General features: G+C 40.5%; 1 protein-coding gene across 8 annotated transcripts in view; it reads left to right on the top strand.

Moving 5' to 3' along the window:
* The window catches only part of Slc22a2 (solute carrier family 22 member 2), a 44,210-nt gene extending 23,139 nt beyond the window's left edge, over window positions 1-21,071 (top strand). For 3 of the 8 annotated variants that reach the window (XM_004869007.4, XM_004869006.4, XM_004869005.4), the window contains 2 exons: window positions 2,361-2,460; window positions 12,620-15,055. In XM_004869007.4, the coding sequence (XP_004869064.2) occupies window positions 2,361-2,460; window positions 12,620-12,686 (167 nt within the window). In that variant the 3' untranslated portion in view covers window positions 12,687-15,055. Of the gene's footprint in view, window positions 1-2,360; window positions 2,465-12,619; window positions 15,056-20,676 lie in introns of those variants that run through there. The other 5 variants (XM_087188159.1, XM_087188157.1, XM_087188155.1 and 2 more) reach the window with 5 other exon arrangements.
* The last annotated feature ends 2,312 nt before the right edge of the window (window positions 21,072-23,383 follow it).

Raw genomic sequence — 23,383 nt, 5'->3', positions numbered from 1 at the left:
GGGTGTCCCAGACACCTGAGGTGTGACTGCTGGTTCAGATTTATGCACACATATTTGCCTGTTCCAGGTAACTGAACCCCTCAGTGCACCCAGTTTAGTCTCCTGTAAGACTCCCTCTGAGCCACTTTCCATTTGAATAGACACCACTTTTCCTGGTGTGTGCAGCACTGACACCACTGGGAGGAGGACAGGATCAGAGGATCTGTGCTACAGGTGCACACCGGAAGCACCCACTTCTGCCACCCCTGCTGCATGTTGGCCCCACACCCAGCTCAGTTCATTCCTTCCCTCTTCTTCTCGAGGAATTCGTGAGGTAGAAATTTTCCACTGTCGTAGATCTGCCAGCAAAAGTTCTAAGCAGACCCAGTGAATTCTTCTACATCCTACTCTAACAGATGGTCAAATAGTAATACACAAACTTTTTATCCCGAGGTTGTCAGGGTTTTGTTCCCAGAGTTGCTGGCACTGCTGATGGGGACTTGTTTCCCAAAGTTCACTCTCCCCCAACCCCAGCAGGGGGAACCTGTCCCCAGCCCTTTCCTCTTAAGGAAGTACCTGGAGCTGCTCTGAACTCCAACCTTGTGGGAGGAAGTTAGGGACATCTCAACCTCGGCTGCACCCTTAGGGGCACCCAGTTACTGAGGGCTCAGCAGGGTATTTCTGGGTAGTAAATAGCTACCTCATGTTTTCATGCCCACTATTTAACAGAGCAACGCCAAGCCCAGCTAAGAGATTATAGCAGCATTTCAACAGTCAACATTAACTCAAAGACAATCCCAACTTTATTTTTGCAAGTAGTTTTATCTTCTTCCCTTATCAACTTCACTCTGGGAGCAGTAGGAAGCACAACTAATAGTTTTGCATTTGAGCTTCTTTCTCTTTTCCATGCAATACTCCTAACAAGCTTGTGAGGTACCTCCTAACAAGCTTGTGAGGTACTAGTATACTGTCCCATGTGGCAGAAGGGATTCAGAGGGGCAGGACAACAACAGGACCTCCCATGGTTCTCAGACCAGTGAACTGTGGACTTGAAATAGTTATAGGAGCTGGGCGTGGTGGTGCACATCTGTAATCCCAGCATGCAAGAAGCTGAGACAAAAGGGTTGCCATAAGTTTGAGGCTAGCCTGAGCTACATAGTAAGCTCAAGGCCTATCTAGACTACAAAGTGAGATTCTACCTCAAAAAAAAAAAAAAAGGAGAGAGAGAGATCTAAGAAGCCTAAAAATCAACACATCAGAAAATTCTGCTTCAAAGAACACTGGAAAAATGGCTAATGGTTATCCCGGGTAGTTAGGCTTATATTTGCAAATGTAAAATGGTAAATAGGTGATAATTTGATGAGTCTATTCATCAAAGTTCATTCATTTCAGAGCTTCATTACATTACAATACAATCATTTAATTACAATGCAATCGCCAAGTGAATCTGGAAGGTTTGAAAGACTTATAGCAGCAAATTATTTAGTAACCATGTCTGTGGTTCATATCATGAGCCAGGCATTATCCTAAGTGCTTTACAAATACTCATTCCAGCCCCCACAAGCTTGTAAGGTAGTATATTGGCCAATGTGGCAGAAGGGAATCAGAGAGGCAAGGCCACTGCCCAACCTCCCAAGGCTGTCAGGCCAGGGAAGAAGCCAGAGTCAGACTCAGGCGTTCAGTGCTGGGGCTTGTGCCTGAGACACCCTGCTTTGTGTCATCTAGTTATTGCCACCATTTCTTGAGGGCACAGACGGAGTCCAGCACGCAGTGCTTGGAAATCCCAAGCCCCACTTCCTGCATTCCATTATGGAAACAACATATCAAGATTTAACTTTAAAAGACCAAAAATTTATCAGAATATAAAGAAATAAAAATGTCAACACAGTTGTTATTAAAAATTATAACTAGAGACAAAGAAAAAGGAACAACAGGGATTTGGCAAGCACCTATATTTGAACTAAATGGCCTCACTATAGTTTTTAATACTATTATGGAATAATACTTTCATTAATTTGCTAGTAAAGGTCCTAGTTTTCTGACATATTTTCATTACTAAGTGCTTTATGTTGGCAGGATTATATTCTGCCTTTTCATACAGTTAGGTTTTTTTTCAGTTCTTTTCTAACTCCAAAGTGTCTTAATATTGTGGCAATGTCCTCTAGTCTAGAATAACCTTGACTCAAAATGTTAAGTATTTCATTTCTCTAAAAGGAATTGTAATCCAATGGTGTTTGGAATTGGCATAATATTTATGATGGAAAATAGGGCAGAGATGGCCAAAGAATCTATAAATAAGTATAGGAAAATAGGAGGGTGGGAGGGAGCTCTGATTATAGAGCTTGCTTTCTAATGTGATTTGCATCCGTTTGTCTTTGCAGCTGTGGTTGGCTTGGTGGCCGGTGGACTAGTGTTGTTGCTCCCAGAGACCAAAGGGAAGGCTCTGCCTGAGACCATTGAGGACGCTGAAACCATGCAGAGGTAGGGAGTTGAGATTCCTAAATGAAACACTCAGTAAATGTTTTGGGAGAACTCTGTATCCAGTTGGAGAGAAAGATGAGGTTGAATTCAAACCTTGTATCATACAATGAGATAAATTCAAGCTAAATCAAAGATGAAATTGGAAAAAAGAAACAGTAAAATAATGAAGATACCTTTATACCTTCATAATGAGAAAGGTCTTTGTATATATGTCTAAAAAAATTCAAACTCATAAAAGAAGGATCAATAGTTTGCATTCACAAATTTTTTCAAAATCTGCATTGAAAACCTAGAGCAAGTTAAAATTAAAATGACAAACTTACAGAAAGTATTTAAGCCTCTATAAAGGGCTAATTTCCTAAAAGTACAAAGACTCCTAACCATTCCATGAAGACAGCCACAAAAAAGAAAAGGTAGACAAAGGACTTAAGCAACTAATTCAGTGAAAAGGAAATAAAAACAACTCTTAAATATAAGAAAATATGCTCAACCTCCTCCATAATCAGAGATGTACAAATTAACACTGCATTAATATTTACTTTATTGCCAAAGATCAAAGTACCTGGACTATAAACTGTGTTGGGAAAGAATGTGGGAAACCAGCAGCCTCCTACATTGCCAGTAAGAAAACAAACTTGATACATCCATCATGCTCAATGTGATGATAAGGTCATATAATAAATGCATATATCCTTTCACCTAGCAATTCTACACTTCTAGGAATTTACATGTGCAAAATACATGTGTAGAGAATTGATCATTAAAGCATTATTATGTAACAAAAGATTGGGAACAACCCAAGTGCCCATCAGTTGAGAGAGCAGTTAAATATGATATGCCATTCAATGAAATACTACACAGCCATTTTGAAAAATGAGTCAGTTTTAGGTACACTGATAAGGAAAGTTCTCCAAGATGTATTGTTAATGGAAAAAAAGGCAAAACATGAAAAAATATGTGTTCTACCACTTGTAAATATACTTAAAATACATAAACATAAAAAATAATTGAAAATAAAATGGTAAAAAAATAAAACTGATATAGATATAGTAATCCTCACTTATCCATAGCTTTGCTTTATACAGTTGCAGTTACCCATGGCTCATCTATTGCAGTGTGAAAATATTAAATGGAAAATTGCAGAAATAAATAATTTATGAATTTCATATTGTACTGTTTTGAGTAGCACTATAAAATCTTGTACCACACTTCTCATGATGAAGTATTGCACCATTATGCTAATCACCCCTTAGAGTATCTGTGCTACATAGTCTACCCTCCCGTTAGTAACTCAGCAGGCATATCAGTTATCAAACGGAGGGCTGAGGGTATAGCTCAGGGGTAGAGCACTTGAGTAGCAGACATGAGGCCCTGGGTTCAATCCCCAGCACTGAAAAAATGTACTCTCAATTCTCAAATGGATTGTCAAGGTCACACCATACTCTTATCCAAATAATCTTTATTTTACTTAAAAATGATCACGAAGTACAAGAGTAGTACTGCTGGTAACTGAGACATGCCAAAAAGAAACTACAAAGTATTTCTTTTAAGTGAAAAGGTGAAAGCTCTTAATATAGTAAAGAAAGGAAAAAAATATTTATGCCGCAGTTGTGAAGAGCTTCAGTAAGAATGCATCTCCCACTATACCTAATTTATAAGTTAAACTTTAACATAGGAATGTGTGTATGAGAACATAGCATGCATTTATGGGATGCAATATTACCAGGCATCCACTGGGGTCATGGAATGTGTCTCCCCAAGGTTTAAGGGAACTACTCTGTGTGTGTGTGTGTGTGTGTGTGTGTGTTTGTGCGCTCACATGTGTGCCTATCTCTTAAAAATGTGCAAGAACCATAACACTGGCTGTCTGGAACTTGGTGACTATAGGATATAGACAACAGGAAGACTTTTCTAGACATAAATTTTTGTATACTCTGAATTTTGAAACACAAGAAACCTTTTCAAAAAGTGAACTAAAAAATCTAAATATAGAAACCTATATCACACTCTCTCCATGAGTTTGTTTATATGATCTACTTAAATCTTTGTTTTTTTAAACTTTGTCATCTCCACTTTGGATCCATTGATGCCATGAGCTAAACTGAATTTCATCATTCTACAAACCCTTCGCATTTAACACATTGGGTACTTCAGCAAAATGTTGCTGAATTGCAGTGCTCTGAGGCTTTTCCTAGAACTGATCTTTGAATTAAAAGAGGCCTTTTAACTCAGCCTGAGTTAGCCCATAGAACACCAAGTACTCAAATGCTTTGTTTGGCCAACACAATATTTTTTGAAGTGGAAAATTCCACATAAAGGGGACTTCCAGGATCTGTTAGAAAATGGATTTGGGAATACTGAGCAGGCATTTCCTCTTGCTGACAATTTGTGGGAGCTGAGCAGTGGCTCTGCTCTTTGAAGAACTTGCCCTCTGAGGTAGGCTACAACCCCTACCATTCTCTTATTGTCCTGGGCCGGGTATATCTATATTACTTGCCTGGCTGAGAAGGACATCTGAGTTTGAAGCCCTTAATCTAGACTACCTCTCCTCTCTCTTATCTCAACGTACCTTCCTGTGCATGTGAGCACCTAGTTCTGAGGACAGAGATTCTGTCCTGTGTATGTCGTGTCACACCCAGAGCAGAAGCTTCCCAGATAGCTGTAGAATGAATCTTGCAGCCTTGCTTGGCATTGAGAATTAAAGTCCTTCTGAGTTTTCCCCAGCAGCTCTGATGTCAGGCAGGCAGTCCCACCTGGCGAGGAGGAGCACGACCATAGAGTCTAACCATCCACGCTCACATTTTCCATCTGTGGGGCCTGCCTCAGAGTCTTCATGTGTACTGTAAATGGGGACAAGAGTACCACTCCTTGGATTTTCATAACCATTAAATGAGACAATGCATGTACAGTTCCTGGTACTTAATAAATGTCCAAGAGCCACTGCTATTCTTCAGTGAAGTTTTGATAGCTGTTCTATAAAATAACAAAACACATACTGAGACTATTCCTTAGAAATTGAATTTTAGGGGCCGGGGCTTTAGCTCAGTGGTGCCGCGGCCTGCCTTGCAAGCACAAGGTCCCGAGTTCAATCCCCAGCACCAAAAAAAAAAAAAAAAATTGAATTTTAAGGGTGTTGTTTTGAGACAAACAATGCAGCTCAGTGACATGTACACACACACCTACATGTGTCAGAGTTCTCAGTTCCCACCAGGCTGGCTTAAAACAGGCTGAAGAGACATTCCCAAGAATTGCAGCTATTGTTATTTTGAGTGCTTTCTAGCTAAGGTAGCTACAAATAATATGCCTATAAAGATTTTCACTTTACTTTTTCTATATCATATAACCCAATTTGCTGGTCACTGAGACAGCTCTGTGAGAGGCCTGGGGACTGCAGGAAGAGTGTGCAAAGTATGGGCCAAAACAGCTGTGGGAGGGTTCACCTGCAGATTGCAGGCAAGAGGCAAACCATGGTTGGCACTGAGAGCAGACGCCAGGTTCAATGCCCCAGGGACAGAGAACAGGGCAGTCTGGGGTCTCTCTCCTGCACACCCAGGGTGTGTGGCTCCTGAGAATACTAGGCCCAGTCTAGTTACAAACACACCCTGTGTGGTTAGTAACGTGCCCTGGTCTCCCCTCTGACCCTATTCCCTTTTCTGTGAAATGAGAACAATGGCTGAGCTCTACTCAACTACTATTCTCCAAGGCCTTCTCCCCTCACACTCATTTCCTTGCTTAGTCCTTGCTACAACCCTAAGAAATAGGTGTTATTAGTAACCCTACTGACAGCTGCAACCAATGCAGGCATGGAGAGATTAAGGGACTTGTCTGGAATCACATCATCAGTAAGTGACGAAGCCAAGGATCCAATCCAGCCTGACACATTCCATGGCCCACACAACCTCCTCACACTGTGAAGGCTAGGTCCACACATGGAGCAAGCAGCCAAGTACTTATACAGTGCAGAGCATCTTACTTACTTTTCTCTCATTGCTGAGACAAAATACCTGACATCTAAGGTTAAAAGAGGAAAGGGTTTTTTTAGCTCGAAGTTTGCAGAGGTTTCAGCTCATAATCGGCTGCCTCCAGGGCAGAGTGGCACATCACAGAGGGGCAACAATTCATGGAAGCTGACAGGGGTAGCAAAACAACAAGGGAATTTAACAGTATCTTTCTGCCCCTTTAATCTTATCCAGACTACTTAGGGCAGGTAGGACTCACACCCTTAATCCTACTGCCCCTGAGCCTAGCACTCCACCATGAATCAGTCACACACTCTAGATTCAACCACTCTGAAAAAGCCCCACCTACAACTGCATGAGGATTTGGGGGACCTTTAGACACAAGCCATAACAAGGAGCTTCTAGGCTGTAGCTGTTGCTACTGCTACTGCTACTGTTGTGTTGTTGATGTTTCTGTTGCTGCTGTTTCATTGCTGTTGCCGCTGATGCTATTGCTGGTGCTGCTATTGTTGATGCTGTAACTAGTGCTGCTATTGTTGATGCTGCTTTGGTTGGTGCTATGCTGTTATTGCTACTATTGTTGGTGATGCTGGTACTGTTGCAGTTGTTGATGCTGTTGGTGGTGTACTATTGTTAATACAACTATTGGTGGTGCTATTGTTCCTGAAACTATTATTGATGCTGTTGTTGCTGTTGCTGATATTCCTGATATTGTTGTTGCTTATTGTTGCTGCTGCTTTTGTTTTTTATGCTATTAGTGATAGTGCTATTTTTGTTGATACTGTTGATGCTGTTGTTGCCTCCATTATTATTGCTGCTGTCTTCCCTGGTGCTACTGCTACTGTTGCTGTTACTGGTATCATTGCTACTGTTACTGTTATTGTCACTGCTGCTCTTGTTGTTGATATTGCTGTTGGTGGTGGTACACTTGCTGCTGCCATTGTTCATGCTGCTGTTGTTACTGCTATTCCTGGTGTTATTGCTACCATTGCTGATGGCAGTAATTGTGGTGGTAGCAGTGGTGGTAATACTGCTGTTGTTGCTGTTACTGTCGCTGCTGTTGTTGCAGTTGTTAATGCTGCTGCTATTATTGCTATTGATAGTACCGTTCTGTCTGGTGGTGTTAGTTCAATAGCTGCTGCTGCTGCTGCTGCTGCTGTTTTTGATGATGCTGTTGATGAAGCTGCTTTTCCTTCTGCTGTTCTGGCCATTGTTAATGCTGCCATTACTGTTATAGTTGATGCTGCTGTTTTGCTACTATTGTTGTTGATGATGCTGTTGTTACTGCTACTGTTAATGTTACTGTTGCTGCTGCTGCTGTTGCTGCCATTGTTGTTGCTTCTGTTCCACCTGCTGCTGTTCCAGCTGCTGTTATTTATGCCCTTACTGCTATTGTTGCCATTGTGACTATTGTTGGTGCTGTTGTCAACGCTTCCGTTACTGCTGTTGTTGATGGTGCTGTTGCTGCTGTTGCTGCCATTTCTGTTGCTGCTGCTGTTACTGCCATTGATGATCCTTCTATGCTGGCTGCTATTTGTGGTTCTATAGTTGCTGCTGTTGCTGATTCTGCTGACATTGTTGTTAATGTTGTTGCTGCTGCTCTTATGGTCATTATTTATGTTGTTGTTATCATTGCTGTTACTGCTGCTGCCGTTGCTGATGTTGTTGCTGCTGCTGTTCTGGCTGCTTTTGGTGGTGCTACAGCTGCTGCTGCTGCTACTGCTGCTATTGCCATTGTTGTTGATGCTGCTGTTCTGAATGGTGGTTCTATAGCTGCTGTTGTTGCTGATGCTGTTATTGACATTGTTTTCGATGCTGTCATTGCTTTTGCTCTTATGACCACTATTGATGCTCCTGTTATAATTGCTATTGTTGGTGCTGCTGTTGCTGTTGCTGATGCTATTGCTGCTGCTCCTGCTGTTGCTGCCTTTGTTGGTGATGCTGCTGTTCTGGCTGCTGTTGATGGTTCTATGACTGCTCCTGCTGTTGCTGCTGATGCTGTTGTTGACATTGTTGTTGATGTTATCGTTGCTGCTGCTGTTATGGCCATTATTGATATTGCTGTTATAATTACTATTGTTGGTGCCGCTGCTGCTGAAGCTGTTTCTGTTTCTGCTGTTGCTGCTATTGTTGATTATGCTGGTGGTGTTGCTATTGTTGCTACTGCTGCTTTTGGTGTTGCTGCTATTATTGTTGCTGCTGATGGTGATGTTGCTGTTGCTGGTGTTGCTGCTGCCATTCTGGCTCTTGGTGGTATTATAGCTGCTGCTATTATTGATGCTGTTGCTATTGATGCTGTGGTTGCTGCCATTATTGATGCTGCTGTTGTTCCTACTATTGTTTATGTTAGAATTGTTGTTGTTGCTGGTAGTAGTAGTTGTGCTGCTGCTGTTGTTACCATTGTTGATTATATCATTGTTGCTGCTGTTGCTGCTGGTGGTGGTGGTGATGCCGCTATTGTTGATGTTACTGTTGTTACTGCTATTGTTGACTTTACTATTGTTGCCACTACTGTTGATGGTGATGTTGCTGCTGGTGATGTTGCAGTTGTTGCTGTAACTGCTATTGTTGATGCTACTGTTGTTGTTGCTCTTCTTGGTGCTGCTGGTGGTATTGTTGTTGCTGCCATTGTTGATGCTATTATTTATGTCATGGTTAGTAGTGCTGTTGTTGTTGCTGCTACTATTGTTACTGCTATTGTCAGTGCTATTGTTGTTCCTGTTATTGTTGGTGATGACAGTGCTGCTATTGTTGCTACTATTGTTGGTACTACTGTTGCTACTGCTACTGTTGTTGCTGGTATTAGTGCTATTGTTGGTGCTGCAGGTGCTACTGCTACTGCTACTGCTGCTGCTACTGTTGCTAGTGATTCTATTCCTGATGTTGCTGGAAGCAGTGCTGCTGCAGCTGTTGTTGCTGCTATTGTTGATGCTACTATTGGTGGTAGTAGTATTGCTGCTGCTGTTGCTACTAATGTTGCTGATGTTTTTGTTTTTGTTGGTGTTGTTCTGCTATTATTGCTGCTGCTGTTGGTGGTGCTGTTGCTGGTGCTATTGTTGGTTGGTGTTCTGTTGTTAGAGGTTCTGTTGTAGTAGTTGGTGGTGGTGCTGCTGCTGCTGTTATTATTGTAGTTGTTGCTTGTGGTGCTGCTGCTGCTACAGCTGGTGTTGTTGGTGGTGTTGCTGCTGCTGTTGCTGTTGTTGTTGTTGATTCTACTGTTGTTGCCACCACCACTGACACTGCTATCACTGTTGTTGCTGCTGTGGATGTTCCTATTCCTGCTGCTGTTGGTAGCAGTGCTGCTGCCGCTGTGGTTGCTACTATTGTTGATGCTACTGTTGGTGGTAATACTGTTGCTACTAATGTTACTGATGATTTTGCTTTTGTCAGAGCTGTTGGTGCTGCTACTGTTGTTGCTGCTGTTGTTTCTGATGCTGTTGTTGGAGGTGCTGTTGTTGCTGGTGGTGGTGCTGCTAATGTTGGAGGTACTGATGTTGTTAGTGGTGGTGCTGCTGCTGCTGCTGTTGGAGATGCTGATGTTGTAGTTGGTGATGGTGGTGCTGCTGCTACTGTTGGAGGTGCTGCTGTTGGTAGTGGTGGTGATGGTGCTGCTGCTGCTGTTACAATTGTTATTGTTGGTGGTGGTGCTACTGCTGCTGCTGCTGCTGCTGCTGCACCTGCTGTTGCTGTTATTGCCACCACCACCACTGCTGCTACTGTTGGTGTTGCTGCTGCTGCTGCTGTTGCTGCTGTTGTTCATGCTGATGTTGTTGCTATTGTTCTTGATACTGCTGCTGGTGGTATTGTTGTTGCTGTTACTCTTGATGCTGTCATTGGCACAACCATTGGTGGCACTGTTGTTGCTGATGATGCTATTGTTTTTTCTGCTGTTGTCACTGCTATTGTCAATGCTACTGTTGTTCCTGCTGTTGGTGGTGATGGTGGTACTGCTGTTGTTACCACTATGGTTGGTACTACTGTTTTTGCTGCTGCTCATGTTGCTGATTATAACACTGGTGTTGCTGTTATTGATTCTATTGGTGGTGCTTCTGCTGCTGTCACCACTGGTAATAGTGCTGCTACAGTTGTTGTTATTGCTACTGTTGATGCTACTACTATTGTTGCTGTTAGTGGTGGTAGTGATGTTGCTGCTGTTGATGCTGCTGCTCGTGTTGCTATTGCCACTGGTGGTGGTGCTGCTGCTGGTGCTGTTGCTTCTACTGTTAGTGGTGTTGCTGTTATTGCCATTGCGGTCATTGTCAATATTGCTGTTGTTGCTGCTATTCTTGATGGTGCTGGTGCTGCTGCTTCTAGTGGTGCTATTGTTGCAGCCACTGTTAGTGGTGCCATTGGTGCTCTGGGTGGTAGTGCTCTTGCCGATGCTGATGTTTCTGCCATTGTTATTGATGCTGCTGTTGTTTCTGCTGTTGTTACTTCTGCTAATGTTGCTGATTATGTTGCTCATGTTACTACTGCTATTGCTGCTGGTAGTAGTGCTGCTGACACTACTGGCACTGCTGCTGATAGTATTACTGTTGGTGGTACTGCTACAGTTGTTCCTGTGGCAGCTGCTGCTGCTGCTGCTGCTGTTATTGATGGTAGAGGTGGTGCTGTCGTTAGTGGTGCTGTTGTTATTGCTGCTGTTGTTACTGCTATTGCTGATGATAACATGGTGGCTGCTGCTTTTGCTGCAAATATTACTGCTGCTGGTGGTGATATTGATGTTGGTGGTACTGGTACTATTGTTGTTGCTGCTGTTACTGCCATTATTGTGACTGCCATGTGTGCAACTCTTGGTGGTGCTGTTGCTGCTGTTGATTCTGTTTTTGTTGATGATGCTGTTGTTACTGCTATTGTCTACACTGCTGTTGTTCTTGCTACTAGTTTTCCTTATTGTATTGCTAGTATTACTGCTATTGCTGCTGCTATCATTGCTGCTGCTGCTGTTGTTGCTGCTTTTGCTGCTGCTGCCATTGTTGCTCCTACTTTTCCTCCTGCTGCTGCTACTGTTGCTGCTAATGATGCTGATGATAATACTCTTGGTAGTGCTACTGTTGCTCTTGTTGCCACTGTTGCTATTGTTTCTGGTGCTGTTAGTGATGCTATTGCTGTTGGTAGTCTTGTTATTGCTGCTGTTGTTGTTGATTCTGCTATTGTTGCTGCTGTTGGTGATGGTCCTGTTGTCTGTGGTGCTGCTCTCAGTGATGGTGCTGTTGCTGATGCTATGGCTGCCATTGATGTGGATGCTTTTGATGTTACTGCTATCGTTAATGCTGTTGGTGGTGCTGCTGCCTTTGTTGCTGCTATCATTGCTGATTATGCTGCTGTTATTGCTTCTGATGTTGCTGCTGCTTTTGGTGATGCTATTGTTGCTTCTGGTGCTGCTGTTCTTGTCAGTGATGCTGCTGCTGTTGTTGTTGTTGCTGGTGCTGCTGCCGCCACCATTATGGGTACAGAAACTCTGAAAGCTTGGCAGATTTGATTGCCCCTCCACCTGGAGTCTGAGAGGACTGCAGTGTTTCTGGATGATTTGGTGGGTTTCTGCTAACTTCATCTTAGATTGGACTGGTCTAAACACTGAGGCAGGACTGACCCTGTCCAGATGGGGGAATTCTGTGGGGAGCTGGGTGCCTAGGATGGCCCACACCTGATTCAATATTACTATGAACAGTAGCATATCCAGAGGACATAGATGAGAACAATACACTGAAGAAAACAACATTTTTCCAATGAGTATCAGCAAATACTGAAATGTATAGAGGTAAAATGGTTAAAAAAAACACTGAGAAAAATCTTAATTGCATTCTCACTCATAGAACTATCAAAAAGTAAATGAATGTTGGTTATCAAATTTTATTTGACAACTAATAGTAATGGATTTTGGAAACCATCATCTAACTAATATAAAATTGAATTTAATCTTTAGCCACATTATCTGCTACAAGATAGTGAAATACCCTAAGAAGGGGCCTTAGTTATGCCAGTTCTACTTCTAGAGAAGAGTTTTAGGTACACCTCATTGTACTATACCAAGCTCTGTCCATTTTCTTTATGAAACTCACCATTCAGAACATGTTTTTCAAAACTAATCCTGAGAAAAATTTATAACTATGTTTTGTTTAATTTATATCCATTTTACTTTGATTTTCAACCTCCCCATAATTCCTTTATCTCCTCTTCAATTTCATTTCTTATGGCAGACCAAGAAAATATAAAGAAAATATGATTTACCTCCAAGTCAAGAAACCAGACATTCCACTAAACTAAGGAGAAAGACCTTGACTCCTGCTACAACCTTGCTTTGATGCTGCCAAGACCAGAAGCAGAGATTTCTTCACTCATCACAAAGCCCATGCAATTCACCCATACTTACCCTTGAGCTCTCTCAACCTAGAGCAATAGCCAATTGACTTTTTTGCACTGCTCTGTAAAAATCACTCTACAGACTGGATACTGCCAAGCCCTTCCAGTTCACACTGTCCTTGGAACTCCAAGGCCATTGGATTGCTTGAATTTTTTCACATATTTGTATTTCTTTATTTGTTTCCTTTCCCACAATGACATCAAACCAGAATACATAGGGGAACTGTGGGTGAGGGAAACCAAATAGAAAAGATCTGAAAAAAAAATAAAGTTAGGAGAAAAGAGTCTATTTCCTTTATGCAATAAAAGACCCAAAGTCCAGAATGTATATCAAGGCCTTTGAATGGGGTCTTTCAGTGATAGGTAATAAATTTTAAATACACTGATCATTACATGAGTTAGACTTGAAGGGAATGTCAAAAGCATTAGAGTACAGCTTGAGGAATCGCAAAGTCCTTTTATATTTGGATGGATAACTACAAATGTGTGCTTTCTATAAAAGATCTTGAGAAAAGTTAAACAAAGAACATTGTTGGCATTATTAAAGCATAGGCAGTAATTTTTCACTGAAGTAATATTCACTGAAGTAATATTTGAACTTCAAAAAATATATTAATATTTTATCAAAGTAATATAGTAAATATAGCTCTGAAAGCTAAAAACTATTAGACCTGTATAAAAAGCAAAATTTCTTTGACATATTCTACTTCTACCACCCCTTCTGAAAAAGCTTGCAACTACGAAATTTTCAAACTGAAATCTATTCCATATAAAGTACCCAAATAACCCCTTTCTATTGATGTTTTTTATTTTTCAGTTTTAATATTTCCTTATTGACTTTCTAGTGCAAAAGATGCAGATTTATCTCTCTTCACCTCTTGAATAATCCAAAAACACAACTCTTCTCTTCCCTTTGAACTTTGTTTTGTAACATACTAATTAAATCAAATAATCAACACTGGCATCATCATAGTATGTAACTGTTAATGAAGCCTGAGCCACATAGTATTCTTATGATTATGCTGCCTTTCTGTCATGACATTTTGCTTTTCCAGAATCTTATTTTTTATTGCCTCACTTTCTATATAGTCCTCATTTCATTCATTCCTCCCCAAACTCTCTGACAAAACAATAAATGTGCCCTCAGTATATTCAAGCACACTCACACACTGGCTCATTTTCTTTCCTTTTCCCCTGGAGATCTCACATCTGGAGCCACCAGTCTGCCCACACTAGTTTGGCCTGGCGGATCTCCATGCTGCCTGAGCAGCAACTGGCCTGAGTTCTCCTTTCCCTCTTCCTGAGCATGCTGATTGCCTCTTTCTGGTGTTGAATCCTCTGTCTGCTGGACCCCAAACCACCTTCTTTCTTGGTTTTCTCCATCATTTTAAAAAAACACATCTACTGTCTTTTTGTCCATTTTTCCATTGCTATAAGAAAATAGTTAAGCTGAATACTTTATAAACAAAGAAAGTTTATTTTACTCACAGTTTGGAAGACTAAAAATCCAAGCAGCACATCACCAGTCTGGCAAGGACTCTCCTGATTACATCACATCATGGTAGATGGCATCATGCCACATACATAGGTGAGAGGGACAGAGCACACAGTGAGAGAGCAGGGAAAGCGGTCTTTCTCTTTTATAGCAATGCTCCCATTAGAACTAACCACTGTCCCAAGAGAACTACCCTAATTTCTTCTGAAGGCAGCAACCCTAGTGTCCTAATTACTTCTTACAAGCTCCCACACCCAACTTTTAGGTGTGGGGTCCCCTCTAACACCACTACACTGGGGACCAAGATTGTAACATGTGAAAGTTTGGGATTCACTCAAATCATAGCAAGAGTCCACACCTGTCTCTGTATTCTCTTCTGTAACACTGGGTGTTAAAACCTCTAAACTACATTTCCCAGGCTCTTTATCCCTTGGCTTCTTCTAAGGCTCTATCAAGGAATAGCACCATTTTCTTTACGCCATGAAGGAAGCTTAGCAGCTGCTGTGACCATTGCTGGTCACCACAGCTAGTGGGATGGAGGTCCCCAATCCTCAGTGGCAGTTCTACAGTTGTAGCAGCAGCACCAGTGGCAGCAAAAGTGTCCCTGCCTACATCACAATATGAACAGGCCCTTGGGCTCCAGCCAGGAAAAACTGCCACTCTCTGGTCTTTGTGTGGTCTTCCCTTTTCTCTCTCCAGCGCATCTTTCTCTCTTCTTCTCAAACAATTGTTTTGTAAACAAGTATCTGTATTAAATGACCTTTACTTGAAATACCAATTGATTGTGCTCTTCGGATGATTAATTACTGATCACATTGCTCTACTTGGTACCATGGTAGTCCAGGAAATAGATATCTGAATATGAGAACCTGGTTAGATGTGATTGGACTGAACATACTGATAGCCTTATTGTGAATGGGAAAAGAAGGCAACACTGGATTAAGTGCCAATACTGATGGCATCTATTACAGGCAAAATACTATTTAAATTATTAGCTGTGATTACCTGCAATGAAGCAATGATACAGAAGCAGATGTTAGGAGGCCAAAGTGATGTCAAATTTGACCACCAGCGTGGGAATTATGACAACAAAAACTAGCATACAGTAAGGCTTGTTACTTCTGATTGTACTGGAGAATTTATTTTAAAAAATGGAAACTTTAAAACTTTGTAATATCAAGTCAGGCACTGTTAGAGAAAAAGAGAGCTCCTTATCATGGTAGTAAAAGAAATTCCTGAGTTTTGTGGGGGCAAAGTTGAAAAGCTGGCTCTAGATTTGATCCACTGGGCTATAGAATCTCATCACAGGTTTAATTCATAGAATAATTTGGTCTTTTAAATGGATAGGGAGGATAGGACTCCTGAGAATTGAAATCAAGGCATTGGATGGATTCAAATGAACACACAAATCTTGAACTTCCACATGCTCTGAGCCTTCTCTGCCAAAAGATGCAGCCTTTCTTTTTCTTTTTCCCTTCCTTTTTCTTTTTCTGTTTGAGAAAATAAAAATCTTTCATGGCTTGAACACTTTTAATAACCTCATCTAAGGTAGGTACTTGGAGAGAAGGTGCCAGGACTCCCCAAGACCTCCTACTCGGCCACATCACTCAGTATGGCCTCCCAGTGTTTGGAGTGGGTCCCTGCATCTATCTCAAGGGGAAAAGTCAAAAATCTGATAGGGAAGATACTACTGACACATTAAAAGAATTTTAAGATATTGTAACTTATATCAGCAGAAATCAAGAGAGAGGAACCTGAGCATGGTGGCTCACACCTCTATTTCTAGCACTTTGGGAGACTGAGGCAGAAGGATTGAAAGTTTGAGCCCATCCTGGGTGTGTTAGTTACTCTTCTCTTGTTGCTGAGACAAAATACGAAACATCCAAAGTTAAAGAGTGAAAGGTTTATTTGGCTTATAGTACATAGAGGTTTCAGTCCATAATCAGCTGGCTCCAAGGCAGAGTGGCAGAGGAGCAACAGTTCATGGCAGTGGAAGACAGCAAAAGCAAGCAAGAAAGAATCTTAACAGTGTCTTTCTGCTCTTTTTATCTCATTCAGACTACTTAGGATGTGTAGCTCTAATCCTACTTCCCTCAGGTCTAGTCCCAATATGAATCAATCACACACTCTAGATTCAGACACCTCCAAAATAGCCCCACTCATTTGCATGAGACCTGGGGGGGTCACCTAAACACAAGCCATAACACTGGTCAATTTAGCAGCTCAGAGAGACCCTATCTCAAAACAATAAATAAAAAGAGCGGGGGATTTTCAATCCTCAGTACCTCAAACAAAGCAGGCAGGCAACATTTGGGGGTAAATAATAATACGGCTAGACCACAGAGGGTCAGGTTTATTGACAAGCCTCCTGACCCAAGAATCTAGATTTAATATGGTAGCTGAAGCAACCGGCATCAGCTCCAGTGCAGGTGCCCCTTACTCATGAAGTTACCTCCTGATAGACTCATTGTAAATTGAACTATCATTAAAAAAAAAGTGTCAACTACACCATAGCTCACCAGCACAGCACACTGTAGAGTACTGGGTTTCTTCCTTTGAAGATCTTGGGGCTGACTGGGAGCTGTGGCTTGCTGCTGCTGCTGCTGCTCAGAGTTACAAGTATGATCTCTACTGAATGTGTATCACTCTCAACCCAGCAAAAAGCTGAAAAATTAATTAAACCATTATTAGTCAAGGATCACTGGTAATTTGTAGTTAAACCAACAACTTTCAAAAACATAGGGGAACATTAAGCAAGAATAAAATCCAGGAGACGTAAAGCAAAAGACTGATCAATTTGACTACACAAAACAAGAATTAAAAAAACAAGAATAAATTGTGCTCACTTTGGCAGCACATACACAAAACAGGACTAGATTAAATAAAGCTAACAGTGTCTCTCTCTCACACACATACACACACATACACACACTCCAAGTGGAAATTTGACATGAGCAACAGATATGGAAAAATATTTTTACTACATATATAAAATCCAAAAGACTATTAACATTTCTTAAAATTTATTTTAAAAATAAAGAGCTACTAAAATTCAATAAGGAAAATATAGTCAAGTGAGGGGAGGGGAACAGTCCAGAAATACAAATAGTTATTTATCAAAGATAACATAAAAATAGCCAATCATATTATTTAAAAGATGTGCATTCTCGTTAATCAAGGAAATACAAATTATAATAACACTGAAAATTTTCACTCATAGGATTAATAAAATTGATAATAACAAGTATGAACAAGGGTGTGAAGAAACTTTCATACATTTCTGGCAGGAGTATGGATTGACTCATTCTTTTAAGAAGACAGTTTGTCAATGTCGGTATCACACATATGCATGTCTGTAACCCAGTAATTTCATCCCTGGTATTTCTCTTTAAAAGACAGAAATACACACATAAGCCATTTGAGAGGTCTTTGTTCCATCACTTATGGACGACAGCAAAAATAAGGAATAACAAAAGTCTGCAAATATGAGGAATGCGTACATAAACCATGGTCTATCCACTCATCAGTTTAGAGGGAAGGAAAATATTTATAGATGCATCATAAAAACCTTTTAAGATGAGTTTTAGAATAATAATGCAGGAACCATGTGATGCTTATCTAACTGATAGCCAACAGAGAAGAGGTCAGGGCCTAGATAGCAGATATGAAGGGACTTTAAAAAATGTTTTGTAGTCATTGCATTTTTATGTTTTCATGTGCATGTTCACATCCCATGTTCATGTTATCTTTGAAAATAAATGATTAACCCTGGAAAATAGTTCTGCAGTATCTTTTAAAACTAAGCTCTTACCATATAACCCAGCAATTTTACTTGTCAGCATTTATCCCACAGAAATGAAAAAAATGTGTCCACAAAAATCCTGTAAACAATCGTTTGTGGCAGCTTATCTGTGATAGCTGAAAACTGAAAAGAACCAAAATATCCTTCAGTAGGTTTCAAAGTAAAGTAAAATATAAAGCAGGCTTGAGGAATTTCTGAGCAAAGTCACTTCTCACTGAACCTTGCTCAGTTTGGAAGCATAAATCAAACTTAAACTGAGCTATTTCTTGTAAATGCCTATAAAGTATGAAAACAGAATTTAGGTGCAATCAATCAGAAGCAGCCAACAAATTTGTAACTATGTCACTAGGGTCTTTCAACAGAATAGACTGCATAGGCCACTGTAGTAACTGTGACTAACCAAAAAAATTTTTTATTACTTCTGCATTCACACTACGAAAACCTGTCCCTTATGCTTCGTTCATGGAACCCAAGACCTAAATTGGAGCTGCCCAATCCGTAAATCATTGTTTGCTCAAATTGACTCTAACATTTTAATGTGCCTTGCTTTACCTTGTAACAAGGTGAGTGGCAAAGAAACTGGTGTATCTAAACCAACGATACTACTGGAAAGAAAAAGAGGCAAATTATAGAAAACATACACAGAATGGATCTCAAGGATGTTATCCTGAGTGATAATGGCCAATCTGAAAAGGTTTTTTTGGTTCATTTTGGGTTTTGTTCATTTTGTTTTGTTTTACAATTATGGTTCCTTTAAAGCAAAGCTAGAACTCAAAAGCTTGAACCACTGGATGTGGTGGCGCATCCCTGTAATCCCAGCACTTGGCAGACTGAGGCAAGAGGATTACTATGAGTTTGAGGCCAGCCTGGACTATGTAATGACTTCAAGGCCAACCTGAACTACACCGCAAGACCCTATCTCAATAAAGTAATCCCCCTGGGGCAGGGGATGTAGCTCAGTGGTGCTGTGCCTGCCTGGCAAGCGCAAGGTCCTGAGTTTGATCCCAGGTACCAATAAATAAATAAATTAATTAATTAATTAATTAAATGTACCAGTAAATGTTTAAAAAAAAACACCACCACCCCCCAAAAAAACCACTTAAACACAATCTAAATCCAAAACTTCAGACTTTTACTTTCATATTTGATCTGTTCACATTTAATTCAATAATTTTGAATGGTTCATATTTATTGGACATTAAGAAAGTATTTAGTTTACTTAAATTACAATTGCATTTATATTTCATCTGGTTACATAATAAATGTGAATTGAAGTTCTCCAGAAAAGCAAAATTTTTATTTCAGAGCTTTCAAACTGTTTGATCTTCAATAACTGGAGGATTGTGACTCTGTAGAGAGATGGAATGTTGCAGATCAAAAAGCCAGGGCTCCAGGGACTTAGGGCAGGTGTGTTAGAGGTTCCTAAAAAGCAACAGTTCTTAGTGCTAGGCACCTGCTCTGAGTCTGGATCCTTAGATCTTGTGGACACATCTGTCAATGGAATTGTACTTCAATGACAAAATGATTATTATGATGTATTGATAAGAAGAAGTCTGAAAAAGCCCATGTTCATATTTTCCTTGCCTGTTTTGTAAGGCATCTCCCATCCCCAGAAAAATCACAAGCTACCCATAAAGTGCATGTTCAGTGACCATTTTTATATCAGGCCCAGGGACACCAGGAAGAGCAAGGCAGACTCCCTGAGCTCCCAGAGCTCAGTCCAAGGGGACACAATTCTAACACTGTACACCAAAAGGCTGAACTAGAGCTATGTTGCTGTCACATCACACTCTGAGCACAGGCCAGGATGAGTGTTGTATGGATCTTTTCTACCCTGTTATAACGCATAATAATGTGGAATAATAAATAATGCTAGCATTTCACTAGGCCCTGGGACATGATAAACAATTTGGAAATGAGTTTTGTTTTCACAGGGGGACAGATAAAGGGAAATGAATGATGTTAACTGTATGATCAAAGCTCCCTAGGAAGAGGAGAAAAAGCCTGGGGCTCCCAGAGTCAAAGGTGGGTCCTGCCCACTGAGCTGGGGCAAGTCTGCCCTGGGAGCTGACATTTAGCTATGATGCTAAACATCAGCAGGATCTGCCAAGTAAAAGATCTGAACGTGGGTCATGGTAGGGACAGGATGGGGGGAGGTGGGGAGAGAAGGGATAGATTTAGGGAGGTAAAAAGTGATGATTGATTAGATGTGTGTTGAGAGGTTAAATGAGGAATTCAAGACAAGTATATCAATGAGAGTGATTCCATAACAATCTTCTAGAAAACAAACTAGGAACTAGTCCCAAATACTCAGCATCCTGGTGACATTTAGTAAGAGGCAAACATCCAGAAGCAGTTCTATTCATCTTGAGATTCTCAGCACGATAGAATAACTTTTGTACATGCAATAATCAGCATAAAATAGGTTTAAGTTCATTAATAGGACACTTTTTGAATGATATATGTATAGTATATTATATATAAATAATATATATATGGAGAGAGAGAGAGAGTTTGATTTGCTAGTATTTGTTTAAAACATTTCAGTCTATGTGGTTGAACAGACTTCCAGGCTCACTTTCTCATCTTGCCCCCAGCTGCTTTTGGAATTGTGGCTGTCTCGAGGACTCACAGGTCTCTAGCAACAGGAAGTGGAGCCAGTCAAGGCCATGGCCAGACTCTGAGACCCACAGCTGTGGATGTCCAAAGCCCTGCTTCCAGGCGGTGACTGAGCTTGCAGAGGTGCACAGGCACTCCATTGCTGAGCAGCTCATCTGACCGCTGACTGTCCAAAGTCCCTGCCAAACCTCTCAGACTGCCTGGGAATCCAGGATGCTTCTACCCACCTTATCTCCCTCTCTCCCTTCCCAGCATCACTGCCTAATGGCTTTCCAGCTCTGCCCCATTTTATATCATGGATGTCTCCCCAGTAAAATTTGTACACTTTTAATTTTGACTTGGCATTCGCTTCTCAGAGAACTCAGTTTAAAAAAGAAACCAAGACACTGTGGCTTGGTAGGAAAATATTAGCAAAGGGTGAAAAATCATCTGAGTAAATGTTTGCTGGCCTTGCCTGCATAACCATCCAGCTGGTTGTCTTAGTCTATTTTGCTACAAGAAAGGCTGGGAACCCAAAAGGAAGCTCCCCGCCTCTATCCCAGGCTCCTAGGGCAAAGAAGCTCAGCCGGTCCCAGCACCAGGAAGGAAGCTCCCCTGCTGCCATCCCAAGCTCCTAGGGAAGAGAAGGTGAGCCGTGTGGGCGTCAGAAGCACCTCCTCCCGTGGAAATGAGAAGACACGTAAATAAGTCTCAAAAACAGACTTCTGGATCACTTACAGCAACCCCAAAGGGAAACGAGATGGAACGCTCTGATACTCAACCACCTGGACTCTCTGAACTGGCAACAAAAGAGGATCTGGGAAAAATGAAATCAGAAATAATTACTCAGATAACAGCAAAGATTTTGCTCATGGTGCAAGACATGACTAATAAATCTAGAGAGGACACAGATAAAAAAAAATAGAGGATCTGAGGAACATGATGAAATCCCAACACAGGAAACAAATGGAATCCATAAAACAGATACAAACAGATTTCCAAGAGATTAAAAACTCCATCGAAAGTCTGCGCAGCAGAATGAACCAATGTGAGGATAGAATTTCAGATATAGAAGATAAGATTGCAGTTAGTGGCCAGGAAAAGGAAAATTGCTTTAAAATTGTAAGGGAACACGAGAAATCAATCCAGCAGCTGCTAGATGATGCAAAGAAGAATAACATAAGACTGATTGGAGTCAATGAAGAAACAGGAGAGAGTGCAGATGACATTAAAAAACTGTTCACAGAAGTGATGGCAGAAAACTTCCCAAGGAGGGGAAAACAACTTGACATACAGATAAGTGAGGCATATAGGACTACAGCTAGCCTTGATCAAAAAAAATCTACACATAGGCATATGTTAGAATTCCAGAAATCCAACAGAAGAACAAAATTCTATAAGCAGTGAGAGAAAAGAAACAAATCACATACAAAGGAAAGCCCATCAGAATCACAGCAGACTTCTCAAGGCAAACCCTCAAGGCAAGAAGAGCTTGGAGTGATGTATTTCAAGCCCTAAAGGAAAACAGCCTCTAACCCAGATTGATGTACCCTGCAAAACTATCTTTCAAAATTGATGGAGAAATAAGATACTTTCATGACAAAGATCACCTCAGGAACTTCATGAATACCAAACCAGCACACCAAAAAATTTTAGACAATACCCTAGGAAAAGACAATGAGGATTACAACCCCAGGAAACCCGGCAGAATGAATCCATTGGGCATGACAAGTTAAATGCAAAGGGGGAGAATCCAACACAAAGAAAAAGTCATGACAAGGCTTTTAAAACTTTGAACTTCATCTCCCTAATGAGTGTATAATTCAATCTTATTATTGTACTGATTAGTATTTTTCTGATTCTAGAGTTGCACACCATTCCTTGTGCTGTACTGGCTATTTATCATCTTCTTATATCTACATTTTAATTGAGTTGTCTATTAATGAGTTCGAAGAATTCTTTATATATTCTGGTCATAGGTTATATGTATTGTAAATATGGTCTGTTTAAGGACTACTTTTCATTTTAATGATGTCATTTAAAGTTCTAAATTTTGATGGAATCCCATTTATCAATTTTTTTTCTTTTATACATCATGTTTTTGTATCCTAGGTAGTTCTTGCCTACCCTGAATTCATAAATATTTTCTCTTATAATTTCTTCTTAAAGTTTTATACTTTTAGGCTTTCTTATTTAGGTTCATAGATCCCTTCAAGTTATTTTCATGTATGGAATAAAAGAGCTGAGGTTAATTTTTTATATACAGATACCAGGTGTTCTAGTGCCATTTGCTGAAAACACTATCTCTTCCTCGGCTCTTGAATTGAGTTTATATTCTATAAAATGCTAATGCTATATAATCTTTCAAAACTCAGTGGATCATATATGTGTGGTTCTACTTCTAGATTCTCTGTTTTCTTCAAATGATCTCTATGTCTTTCCTTACACCAACACTGCCTTGATTACTGTAGCTTTAGAAGAAGTCTTAAAATTAGGTACTAAACGTCTTCCAACACTGTTTTTGTTTTTGTTTTTAACTTTTCTAGGTCCTTTGTACTCCTACATAACTTTTAAATTTCAATACCCAATTCTTCATTTATAGCAAGTATACACAGACCTGAATTTTTATATATACTTTGTGTTTTCTAATCCTGCTAAACTCAAGTACAAGTTCTAGGGGCTCCTAGAGATTTCTTAGTATTTTCT

This window comes from Heterocephalus glaber, unplaced genomic scaffold (genome assembly GCF_053883595.1).
Source record: "Heterocephalus glaber isolate CG9 unplaced genomic scaffold, H.glaber_assembly_v1.0 deba00001523, whole genome shotgun sequence".
In the NCBI taxonomy this organism is placed as follows: Eukaryota; Metazoa; Chordata; class Mammalia; order Rodentia; family Bathyergidae; genus Heterocephalus; species Heterocephalus glaber.
This window is presented reverse-complemented; position numbering and strand designations above follow the sequence as displayed.